Genomic DNA, 13,324 nt, shown 5'->3' with positions numbered 1-13,324 from the left:
GTAAGTTTGTCTATTAGGGATTTTGCTTATTTACTTTCTTTTTATTTCTGCATTTAAACATGAATTAAGTGGTCTTGGCTTGCTTGCAGTCTAGTTCTGTAACAGACACTGCAGCTAAATTTAGTCAGTAACTTAATTTCAGTTTGCAATCAACACTCGTCAATCCCTTACTTCTCCATCATTGTCAAACATGTTTGTGAGTATGATTATAGTTTGAATTGCTAATTACTCAAGTTTATTATTTGATTCAGATTTTTGTCCAAACGATTTTGTCAGAGGATGTAACAAGTATTGCATACATGCCATCCACTGTGCTTATGGCATAATCATTATGCTTTTTTTCACTAAATTATGCCTTACGTGTAAATGTATTTCGATACATCCCCCTCCCAAAAGAATTAATAATTTGTTTTCTCATTTTTATTAACATCCCTATAATCTTTCAGACCATATTCTAGAAAAGACAACATCTATGCAGTTTCAACATAAGAGTACACTTGTTTGAAGACTTGCATGCACTTTCCCAACAGTATTATGTTCTATTTATAGCAGCTGCCCTATTTCCAAGAAACATGCTGGTTTCTACTTAAACTTTTGACCACGGTTTCTAATTATAGTAGCTGTATGGCTTAGTTAGGAGAGAACAGACTGGATTTCTGATTTTTAATCTTTTCCCACAGATTCTTTGTTCAAATTCATATCTGGTACAGAACCATTCTGTAGGTATTTGGCGCTAAAATTCAAGTAAGATTTATTTTAGTCGATGCATGTGTTAGAGCAAAAATGTTTTTCAAAATAATGTCACAGATGGATTAGAAAAAGACGAAAAACAATTCAAAGATGAATATATGAATTACACAATACAGTGTTTCATTATATGTCAGCTTCATGCCCATTGCAGGCTGTGTGTAAAGGATTATTATTCATGGTGGTAAATTTGATGTGGAGCAACAATAGCTATGTGCAAGGTATTTTGAAAAATGTGGTCATTGTGGTAAAAGAAACAAACTTGAATTAGCTTGTTTTACTAACCCAGTACTAAGGTAACTTCTTTTGTACAGCAGAACTAAATTGTGGACACAAATTTTATAAATGCAGATGTGTTATTTACCGAGTTCTTAATAAAACACGGACTACCCCTAGTAGTAGAAGACTACATTGATCCTTTGTTCCAACGGATGTTTCCTGATTCCAGAATTCTGATTGCAGAAAACATGAATGTGCAAGAATAAAACCATCAAATATTGTTCAGTGTTTAGCAGAAGATATTTCACTTAAAAGTGCAGAAGCCATGACAATTTGGTTTTAGTATTGCAACAGACAGGAGCAGTGATTATGATGACAAAAAGTTGTACCCAATCTGTTTAATAGACTTTGATAATGAAAAGGGCAAAGTCAGAATGCTCTTCTTTCATTACCAGAATTAACAGTAGATTCCACTGGAGAAAACATTTTTATTTGCTTAATAATGCTTTGAATAAACATAAGTTGGCAGAACTGTGTGGGGTTTTCAGCTGATAAAGCATCAGTGATGACTGGAATTCTATATTTTGAAAAATGTCTCCATCAGTGAACATATCAGGTTATCCCTGTCAAATGATGCACCTTGCCATAGGAAAAGCTGCAGATAAATTAGAAGAACTCCTGAAGTATCAAGTTGGCATTCTACCTGACAATGTACTTCATGCGGACAGAGTTGATGTGTAATGGCACCTTATTTCCCATCTGAATGATCCAATAACTGGAAGATATAAATTTCCTCTTTGTCAGGTTATGAAAGGCGTATTGGTTCTTTACCATTCTAATGCTGACAGTGAGAGATTGTTCAGTATTGTTAACAAAAATAAAACTGAATTCAAATCTAGGTTCTGTAACCCAGCACTTAGTGTTCTGCTGTTGTGCAAAACATTCATAGTTTCAGCTGGTACAAAGTGTTTTGTAATGCAATATGAGAGGCTGTAGCTTTCTAAAGCTCAAAGTGCAATAAAAACATGAGGCAGTAATTGATGTTAAAAGACCAGAGGGGTAAATAAATCATTTTGTACATATGCTCATTGAATTTTATATGTGGATTACTCTTTTTCTGCTCGGATTACTCCTTTTGTGTACGTAGAATACACTTTTTCCTTGCCAGGGGATGGCATGCATGGTATTGGTTACACTGAATATCAAATAGAAATGGGCCATATATATTCAGTTAATGACAATTTGCACCTTTCATTTGAAATTTATTGTTAATAAGTTCATCTTAGAAACCTACTTGTTTTAAGTTTATTTTTAACTCATAAACCCCATATTGATACTCAGTATGATCTAATAGTGTATGATTTAATAGTGATATATTTCTAAATCTCATTATGTATAATAATATGCAATATCTGTGATAAATTGATTATTTAATTAATATATAAACCTAATAACCATGCCAAACTGCTTCTTGATTATTGCATTTAAATAACCAGCAAAATAACAAATTAAGGGTCAGTTTAAATATAAATAACCAGCAAAATAACAAATTAAGGGTCAGCTTAGATATAAATAACCAGCAAAATTACAAATTAAAGGTCAGCTTAGATGTAAATAACCAGCAAAATAACAAATTAAGGGTCAGTTTAGATATTAGCATGTAGAAATACAATCTGTGTGGTCAGGTAATGAAAAAAACAAATATTAGTTTATATTCATTTTTGCACAATTCACATCCAGAAAACAAATTACTTAAATCTTACTGTTACTGACCCTGCCACAATAAAAAGTTACACACATATATATATATATATATATATATATATATATATATATATATATATATATATATATATATATATATATATATATATATATACCAATGAAAAATGATACATTTTTTTACATTATTTATCACATTTTCTCTAGTATGAATTGTCAAATGCCAATCCACTTAAAATTTCTTGTTGAATTATTTGTTGTCTTTCTCCACAGGTATTTCAATGGCAGTATGCCTGTACCCACACATCTGTACCTGGTGCTAACAAGGTGCAACAGAACTGGAGAGTCTTTTCAAAACTGTGCAAAGTTCCAGACTGCTTCCTATATTTTACCTCATCAGTTCAATATCACCAAATGCCAGGTATGGTATGGTTGCTATATTTGTTGTATTTACATTGACATCAGATACAGGTATGGTATGGTTGCTATTTTTGTTGTATTTACATTGACATCAGATACAGGTATGGTGTGGTTGCTATATTTGTTGTATTTACATTGACATCAGATACAGGTATGGTATGGTTGTTATTTTTGTTGTATTTACATTGACATCAGATACAGGTATGGTGTGGTTGCTATATTTGTTGTATTTACATTGACATCAGATACAGGTATGGTATGGTTGTTATTTTTGTTGTATTTACATTGACATCAGATACAGGTATGGTATGGTTGTTATTTTAGTTGTATTTACATTGACATCAGATACAGGTATGGTATGGTTGCTATATTTGTTGTATTTACATTGTATCAGATACAGGTATGGTATGGTTGCTATTTTTATTGTATTTACATTGACATCAGATACAGGAATGGTATGGTTGTTATTTTTGTTGTATTTACATTGACATCAGATACATTTTCAGTACCATGTGTACTCTTTTAGAACTTGCTTCAAACTAAAAGCTAGACCCAGATCTGATGTTTCATAATGCACCAGCAGATCTGGGTCTATGTAGTTTGTTAGAAGTACCTAATGAATAAAACAAACAACATACCCAGATCTTCTGGCACATTATGCAATGGCAGATTGGGGTCTGTGTTGTTTGCAGTTTGACTCAACTTTCACTCGAGTATATACAGTAGGTAACATTTTAAGATCAAACATTTTGAAAAGTATGATCTTTTTGGAACATTGAAATCTATATATGGATTTTTAGCTAAAATCCACCTACTCAGGACAATGCACCACCATCTAAAACCATGATTGAAATACTGAAGTTGATATAGCAATCTTAGATTTATTGCAATGATTCTTTTCTATGTCTCACAACAAGGTATTCCACAAAATGAATTCCTGTGGAGTCAGAGATCATGGCTTAAGGTGACTGTCGTTATATTCCTAAACAATAGACAGATGAATGTGGGGATAAAAGGTTATGGGGGGTATAATGGCACTTGAACAAACAACATAGGGGAGCCAAGTGGACTAAAGCGCTTTCCATTACGGATCACTGCCATCTCACCTCTGTCTGTGTGGGTTAGAGTCTAGGATTCGGCTAACATGGATATGTGAGAAAGCTTGCCAGTAGCTTCTCGTGGGTCAGTGGTTCTTCCCAGGGTTTTCCCAGGTTCTTCCTTCACCATTAATACTGGCCGCCATGCATAGCCTATCGTGTGCTGAAATATGGTGCTAAACCCCACAACAACAACAAACAACATAGATCCTGATCTGTAGGTGCATTATGAGATGGAAGATGAGGGTCTGTGTTCTTTGCACTAGGCCTGTAACTGAGTATATATTTTGGGTAGGTTCCTGCAACATAATTTAATGGAGAATTGTTGGATTTTAACTACATTTGCCATGTAACTTTATATTGACATTTAATGACTTAAATTTCCAGCAATCTATTCATCAGTAGATGTTATTATTCCAAATTGCATACTCTCTTAGGTTGGGTTTCAGCAGTATAATTTTACCAAGACCTTTCTATTCCATACTCAGCTGAGTTGGTTGCCGATATATCAATGTCCGTCCATCCATTGATTTGGTCATCAAGTATTCACACTTTCATTTCCAGAGCATTACTTGAAAACCATTCAAGAGATCTCTATGAAACTTGGTAAATATATGAGGTTAATGCAGACATGCATTGTGCCATTAACAATTCTTCATTTTCAATGTTTTTGTTATTTTTGTCTTCCATCCACCCATCCATTAGACATTTTTGTAGTCAATTGATAAAACTCCAAAACTATTTAAATATTTGAATGAAATTTGCTTCTCTGTCCATTAAGCTGTTTTCCTCAATTTCATTTTCATGTCAAAACACCAAAAAGTTATTTCTATGAAATTTGATACCTGTATTAGACTAGTGATCCAGATGTGTCTTTTGCTGTTCACAATTCTTAAGATTCATTATTTTTAATTTTCATCCATCTATCCACTACTGACACTTGATTCTGGAGCAGAACTGTTCCAGATATAATACCAGTGGTCCAGGTGTGCCTTTTGCTATTCACAATTGTTCACTTTAAATATTTTTAATGATTTCTGCTATTCGTATGCCCATCCATCTATCATCCCTATTTTCATTTCATTTGCAAAACTCCAATTCCTTTTAATACTGTGAAGACCTCCTAAACATTGGTTCTAGCTGCATAACTTTACAAAGGATTATTGGATTTATTATCAGAAACTCAACTTGACCTCTTGGGAATCGGTTAATATTTCCTGATAGCTAATCAGTTTCTTCTAATAAATCTGGACTCCAATTACAATCTATCCAATTGTGTGTCACTGTATGAATTTTCATGGTCCATTGTTCTCATGGTCACAATCACAATCACGTTCTCATGGTCATAATCACAAAAATATTCTCATGATCTAATGATCTCATGGTCACAGTTACAGGAACATTCTCATGGTCCATTGTTCACATGGTTATTTACAATAACATTCTCATGGTCCAATGTTCTCATGGTCATAATCATAAAACATCATGGTCCAATTTTCACATCATCATCACAATCACAAGAACATTCTCCTGGTCCAATGTTCTTATGGTCACAATCACAAAACATTATCATGGTCCAATGTTCTCATCATCATCACAATGACAAGAACATTCTCATTGTCCTTTTTGCCAGAAAATGAAGAATATTGTTCTCAGGCTGTGAACTTTGAAGCAGGAGTGGACACCAAGTTGGCAAAACATTCCATCTCTGTTGTTCTGAGATTACAGGGTATGTTCAGTTGCCAAGGTAAGCACACCTGAGAAAGGAGAATGTGTACTTGGATTACAGGCAAAAATTCCAAAACATGTTATCCAAGGATGGCCAAAAGCTGTAACATTCATCATTCATTAATATGAACAAAGTTCAGTTTGGTCAGTTCAGTACATGACATTTATACCAACTTTCATAATTGGGGTCTTACTAAGAGTTTCATATCAACTTTCATAATTGGGGTGTTACTAAGAGTTTCATATCAACTTTCATAATTGGGGTCTTACTAAGAGTTTCATATCAACTTTCATAATTGGGGTGTTACTAAGAGTTTCATATCAACTTTCATAATTGGAGTCTTACTAAGAGTTTCATATCAACTTTCATAACTGGAGTCTTACTAAGAGTTTCATATCAACTTTCATAATTGGGGTGTTACTAAGAGTTTCATACCAACATTCATAATTGGGGTCTTACTAAGAGTTTCATATCAACTTTCATAATTGGGGTCTTACTAAGAGACTTTTGCAATTAACCAGTGAAGATGCTTTTAATGATTATTTAGTAATTAAAAGTATTTTACCAGCTGCCTTCTCAAGGTTGTACAATGGTGGATGTGTAGTTTTCATTATTGTTGTATTGTCTCTGCAGTTACACGAATAAGAATTTGATATCGAGTCTTCTATATGATCACTTAAAGGAGTTATAGCCCCTGATTGCCTGATCTTTTAACTTAAGTTTAGAGAGCTTACATACTGATATGGTTTTGCAGGAGTTCTATTTCCACTGTTCCTTATTATACCATTTACAGGAGTTGTGCCCCCTGACTTCAGTTTCTACAGCACTTTTACCAAGGATGTTTGGGTTTCTGTTAAATTTTGCATGAGCATAAGACCTTGAACAATTTAATTTCAAGTGTTCTACATTGTTTGCATGAGTTGTTTCCTGTTTGCCCATCCTTCTGGCATTAGTTCCATGTAACTTTATAATGGTTCATTGGATTTCAGCCACATCTGGCATGCAGCTTTATGCAGAGTTATGCTTCTCATTTATCCATCTTCCTTACTTCAGTTCAGCAGCATTACTTTACCAAAGATTGTCGGATTTAAAATTTGACCTGCAGCCTTAAATTGAAGAGACCATGAATACATTCAATTTCTAGCATTCTACAAAATCATTTACAGGAATCTATGTCCCTTACCATCTGTCCTCCCTACTTTCCATTCTGCAGCATAACTACCAAGCTTTGTTGCATTTCAGCTATATTTGGTTTGCAGCTTTATATTAATGAGACCATTCATAAGCAATTTCCAGTGTTCACTGACATTTAGTTATGCCCCCTGATTGTCCTTCCACCGGACTAGTTTCTACATTTATCAAGGATGGCTGGATTTCACAAACTTTGGCATGCTCCTTTAAATTGATCAGACATTGAACAAGTTCAATTTCAAGTGTTCCACAGCATCATTTACAGGAGTTATGGCCCCACAGTCACTGGTTATCTTTCCATAACTTTCTACCTGATTAATAGACCTTTATATTGATGAAACCTTGAATGAGTTGGACTTGAAGCTTTCCATTGCATTATTTAGAGGAGTTCTGGCCCTTGAATGCACATCCTACTCACTTTGATTTTCCTATCCAGGTTAATCTGTTTAAAGCTGTGTAAACTTGAGTGAGCAGAGCCCAGTGTTACCCATCACTAATAAATCTAGCATCACATTGTTCAGAATTTATCTTAACTAGATGTCAGACATTACGTCTATTTTCAAGATTGATCCTAGCAAGATCTTTCATATATCCAACAATAACAAATTCTGATATCTTCAGTAAGTAAGACATTGTTAAAATTATTTAGTGTTAATGCTGATAGCATTCTCACTGTTAGAATTTTGTTTTTATGTTGGGATTTCAGTCATTTTTTTTTAATTCTATCACACTTCATATTTTATAACATGGTGGACCAACTTCTGTGGAACAGTTGTCACACAACCGCTCTGGTGGCCTAGTGGTTAGAGTGTCTGCCTTGGATGCAGGAGGTCGTGGGTTCGATCGCCGGCCGAGTAATACCAAAGACTTATAAAAATGGTACTAAAAGCTGCCTCGCTCGGCGCTCATTGTTAAGAGGTTAGTGTTAGGACTGGTCGGCTTGGTGTCAGGATAATGTGACTGGGTGGGACATGTATGTGGCATGATGCCCGAGTGCTAGACATCACTATAAACTGCCACACTGCAGATATCATAGCTATATGACTGAAAAATTGTTAAAGTTACGTTAAAAGTCCAAGTCACACACACACACACAATTGTCACACAAATCCCATTTGTCAATTACATACCTTATAAGAATGACTCGTAACAGTGTGTATATGTATGCTGATAGGTATGTACTTTTATGTTACTGTTATCTCTGTCCTTTTGTTCCAGAATATTAGCAGTTACATGACAGATAATGAGGCTCGAGTGCGAGATGTGGAGCTTATCTCTGGTCTGGAATTCTTTCCAAAAATGGAGAAATCCTTGTCAGTACAGTTAAAAACTTACCTTCCAAGTGGACTTTGGACAACAAAAATGACCCAGTCATAATGGTAACTAAAATATAAATCCTCCATCAGTGTATATAACAGGGCCACATTTCCTGTGAAGACCTGGTGTATTTTCATTTTTTTAAACTTTTATATCTAGATTGTTTCGTCTCTCATTATCTGACAAAAATGTTTGTGAAACACAAATGCTATTGCTAAACACAGCCATACTTAATTTCAGAAAATGCACATACACAAAATAGAACAGTTTTCCTACAATGATATGAGTGTTCTAATATTAAATAAATGAATGTATTTATTAACAAGACTGATGAGTGAACATATATGAGATAACCAATTTTCTCCAATTAAGCCACTGATTGCAAATAAGCAATTAATGGTTTCAACATTTCAATATATTTGGTAACCAGGAAATGCAGCTTTTTCAAAAAATGATATGCCATGATACTCAGAATTCGATATAAAACTAGATTGTATCTATGGGTGACTACTTCAGACTGATAAAGTGCCTTACCTGGGTCCCAAGAATCATTTACTGGAACAGCCCTCAACATTTTAGACTGAAATTTCATATTTATTGAATATCTATAACAATGTGATAATTGGTAAAACATTTTTATGCTGCTTTGCATTTTTGTGGCATTCAGTGGTTTTCACTGCAGCTACAAGACAACTCTGTACGATTTTTGACACATTTTACAAAGCCCAAAAATTTCTGAAAATATAATTAGGTTGTCAACATGTTGATATGAATAATAGAGTACATTTTGAAATATTGAAAGTTAATTTCTTTCATTGGTGTATTTCACATTACAAACTTTTCACCCAAAGTCAAATGTTCAGTTTAGAAAATCTACCAACCATTAGCAAAATTTCTATAAACTGTGTAAATATATTATCAGGTTAGCTAGATGCTTGAATGAACATTTAAAAATACCACTATTTTTTGACTTTGTAGTTTGCTCATTAACGAATGGACAGAAGGACAAACAGATAAATGTGACAACCAATATACCTCCAGGATCCAGTCAATTTGTCAAGAACAAAAAGCAGCCATCTTTTTGAGTCATTAGTCAATAGATACATGTTATACCTGTACTTTCAACTAAAATGCAGATAATTAGTAATAATAATGGTGATTTTCAATCATTCAAGTGGTTATCAAATGCAGGTATTTAGTAATAATAATGATGATGTTCAGTCAGTCATTTATTGGGTACTGAATGTTGACATTGCATTATACAAGGGCTTAAATATGACCATTACACACGATTCTTCTGGTCCACATCTGGTCTTTCTATATCTTACTAGTCACAGTGTATCCAAACTAGTTGTCACATTAAAAGATTGATATTTTTGTATTTAACATTTTCTGTTTTTTATTCTTCCTTTTGTTTTTTTATATGTATTCACCAGGTTAAAAAATACACTGTGATTCTGCAGAAATGTCTAATGTATCCTATTTAAATTGTTTTATGCATGTTTGTCAAGTGTTGGAGAGAGATTTTAAGTTCTTGATTTTTCAGATAGCAGTAAATAGAGATTCCAATCTTGCAGTGTCATTGAAGTTGGACATTGATTTCAAGAGCTTAAATGATATGCATCTGACATATTTTGAAAAGAATTCTTTGCCGTTTTATTATAATTAATGTATTTTGTTGTTGTGATATTACCAGGTACACACATATCCAAGTTAAAGCATCATTCAACAGTCTTCTAATTGTTAAGCATATTCAGAGTATATTTTTAATGACATATTTAAAAATTGTATTCAGAATATTACGAATAAAAAGATCCATAAAAACTTGCTTGTATTTTATATTTAAAATGTTGACAAAGATAGTGCACCCCAAGAAAATGAAAATATATTACCGTATTTATTGGGACACGATAAAAAAAACATTTTCCTGTCCCAGAACTTATGGTGAAACTTTTTTTCACCTATGTCATATATTCCAAGACTTAAGAAACGAAATAAATTTGTATTGCATTTGTGCTCCCCCCCCCCAATGCACACTGCAATAAAATGCTTATTTGATAATAAAAAAGAAAAAACTAACCTTGTATTGTTTTCGTTTATACCTTTTTGTTCAACATGAGCATTAAAGAATAAAATATAGGCTTCCATAATGTAGCGATGTATCGCTTATGTCCAATAACACACACCACATTGTTACATGAACATTGAGAAACAAATTGTGTTTTGTTGTGCTCAAAGGTTTGAACATGTTATCTGACAGAAAACTGGATCCAACAAAATCGCAAACAAGAGGGAAAATAATCAACTGATATCTTGAAGACTACTGTCATTCACACATGACATGGTGCTAGATGCAAATTAATCAAGAATGAATTATATCCAGGTCTCCTTTATTACAGGATCTCGCAAAATAAAAGTAATTATCTGAAAACATGTTCACTTGAGTGTAAGTAACAATCTTTTCTCCAGCATGGGTTACAAAAGTGTCATTACTATTTACCCGCAGACATCAATGCTCATTTGTATTAATTATTACTACAGATGCCAGGCACATAGAAGCCTGGGTGGTGAATAAACACACTGGCAGCAAGCAGTAAACTTCTTTGAACTTACCAACAGGACATATAGGTTATTTTTATTGCAAAGCAAACCAACCTCAGAAGCCGACTATGGATTCCTTTAGGTGCGTCAGATTTTTTTTTTTTTTCATATACAAAGACGGCCGAGATATGGAAACAAACTTTGGTTCCTTTTCACCGGTATTCATGGAAATTTTGAAAATAAATTGAAACAATGGAACAAAATTTAAAGTGACACAATATAGTGCTACGTGCATGGACGTCCATGACCCAGTGTCACCCAGAATATTTGGAGAAAATAAAATCATGTGATGAATTTGTGCAGGCCAGAAGAGAAGCAGATGATTTTGCAAATGAGAGGGAAATAATCAACTGACATATTGAAGACAACTGCCCTTCATGCATGACACGGTGTTAAGTGCAAAATGACCAAGATTAAATTATATCCAGGTATACTGTATGACAATATCTCGCAAATAAAAATCATTATTTGAAAACACATTCACTTGAGTGTAAGTGACAATGTTTTCCTCAGCATGGGTTACAAAAGTATCATTACTATTGACCCACAGACATCAATGCTCCTTTGTATTAATTATAACTACAGATACCAGGCACATAGAAGCCCAGGTGGTGAATAAACATAACTGGCAGTGAGCAGTGAACTCCTTCTTTGAACTTATCGACAGGACATCAGTGACAAAGGTTATTTATATTACAAAGCAAGCTGAAATTGGAAGCCGACTTTGGATACTATGAAGCAGTTTTTTTAAGGATATAAATACAAAGGTTATTTTATTGCAAAGCAAGCAGACGAAGAATTCTTTTAAGTGTGCCAATTTTTTTTTTATATAAAAAGACGGCCAAGATATAGAAGCTAACTTTGGTTCTTTTTCACCAATATTAACAGGAATTTTGAAAATAAATTGAAATGGAATATTTTTTTAAAGTGATGCAATATAGTGCTTCGTGCACGGACATGGCTGACCCAGCATTGCCGAGAAGATCTGGCAGAAAAATATATGTGATGAATTCTTGAAGGCCAGAAGAGAAACAGATCATTTCACTGACAATATGAACATTAACATGGATGAAATTCTAGTGTACTTTGATCACATTCCTGGACTTGCTGACGATAAGATGGGGGTCAAAAATGTGAAAATTAGACTGGTGCATATTTGAAAAGATTTGACTCTAGTCCTTGCATTTTCTGCTTCAGGTGATGTGTTGTCTCTAAACATTTTTCACGGTGTGAGAAAGATAAAAAAAAAAATATTCATGCACCAAAAGAATTGATTGTTCATGTGCAGGAGAAGGGTTGTGTTGATGAGATACTGCTGCAGTGGATTAAAGAATTTAATCTCAAGTACAGTTTTATATTTTTTTTAATGAAATTTCAGTTGGAGTGCATTTTTCGACATGTAATTTTCAAATGATCTAAAAGGTGTCCCACAACTTTCACCTCAAAAATAAACGATGTGTCCCAGAACAAACAGTACACAAAAATTTACTTTTAAAATTAATTTATGGTGTCCCAGCATATATGGTGTACCAACATATGTGGCAAATATGGCAAATCCAGCTATGCAAGATGGAATCATAGTATACTTGTCCTGGCCCCCGTTTCACTAAAATTCTCCTTGGATCGAGATGTTACTTTATGACACATGACAATATCAGTATTATCAAAGGACCATATATACTTAAGTACAAGTCAGATCCAACTACTTTATATATCCAGATCTGCCATCACATAATGCACTGTCAGACCTGGGTCTGTTCCATTTGTTAGGATTAACAAGTACAGCAAACAGCACTGCTAACACTTATATATATACAATATATGAGGTCCATATTATTTGGACTCACCTTATAGGCTAGTAAAGGCATTGGATATTGTGGTAAGGGTGCAAAATCACTTTGTTTAACAATTTAGTACACAGAAACCTTTTTACTCTTGAAAAACAGAAGTCGAGGAATTCATCAATCCTCAAAATTCCTGAGATATGGCAAGACTCCTTTAAGAAATGCCAAGACTTTGCAACTTAATTTTTGTTGTCTGCTAAATAATAAGAAAAATAATTTTTGCCATCCAAGCAATTCTGTTTCAAGGAAATGTTGAGATGTTAAGTGAAACTTGTGCCAGAGTATAATTGCCATTCCAGCATGGGTAAGGTTACTTACACATTACTGTAAGTGTTTTCCTGGAGGATTTTAGTTCCTTCCACCACAGGCAAATACACATGAGCCCTTTTTAAGTAACCCACAGAAGTCATTCAAACTTCTGTGCAATCATAAAAATA

General features: G+C 33.9%; 1 protein-coding gene across 1 annotated transcript in view; it reads left to right on the top strand.

The window, feature by feature from the left end:
- LOC149807760 (ectonucleotide pyrophosphatase/phosphodiesterase family member 3-like) overlaps positions 1-10,266 on the top strand; it is a 73,723-nt gene extending 63,457 nt beyond the window's left edge. The window contains exons 17-19 of the mRNA XM_089960155.1: positions 2,962-3,109; positions 8,344-8,504; positions 9,421-10,266. Coding sequence (XP_089816281.1) covers positions 2,962-3,109; positions 8,344-8,502 — 307 coding nt within the window. The 3' untranslated portion in view covers positions 8,503-8,504; positions 9,421-10,266. The remainder of the gene's footprint in view (positions 1-2,961; positions 3,110-8,343; positions 8,505-9,420) is intronic.
- The last annotated feature ends 3,058 nt before the right edge of the window (positions 10,267-13,324 follow it).

The sequence above is a fragment of the Sinohyriopsis cumingii genome, chromosome 1 (assembly GCF_028554795.1).
Source record: "Sinohyriopsis cumingii isolate HCF-2022 chromosome 1, ASM2855479v2, whole genome shotgun sequence".
NCBI classification, from domain to species: Eukaryota; Metazoa; Mollusca; class Bivalvia; order Unionida; family Unionidae; genus Sinohyriopsis; species Sinohyriopsis cumingii.
The sequence above is the reverse complement of the archived record's forward strand: the minus strand, read 5'-3'. Positions and strand labels throughout refer to the sequence as shown.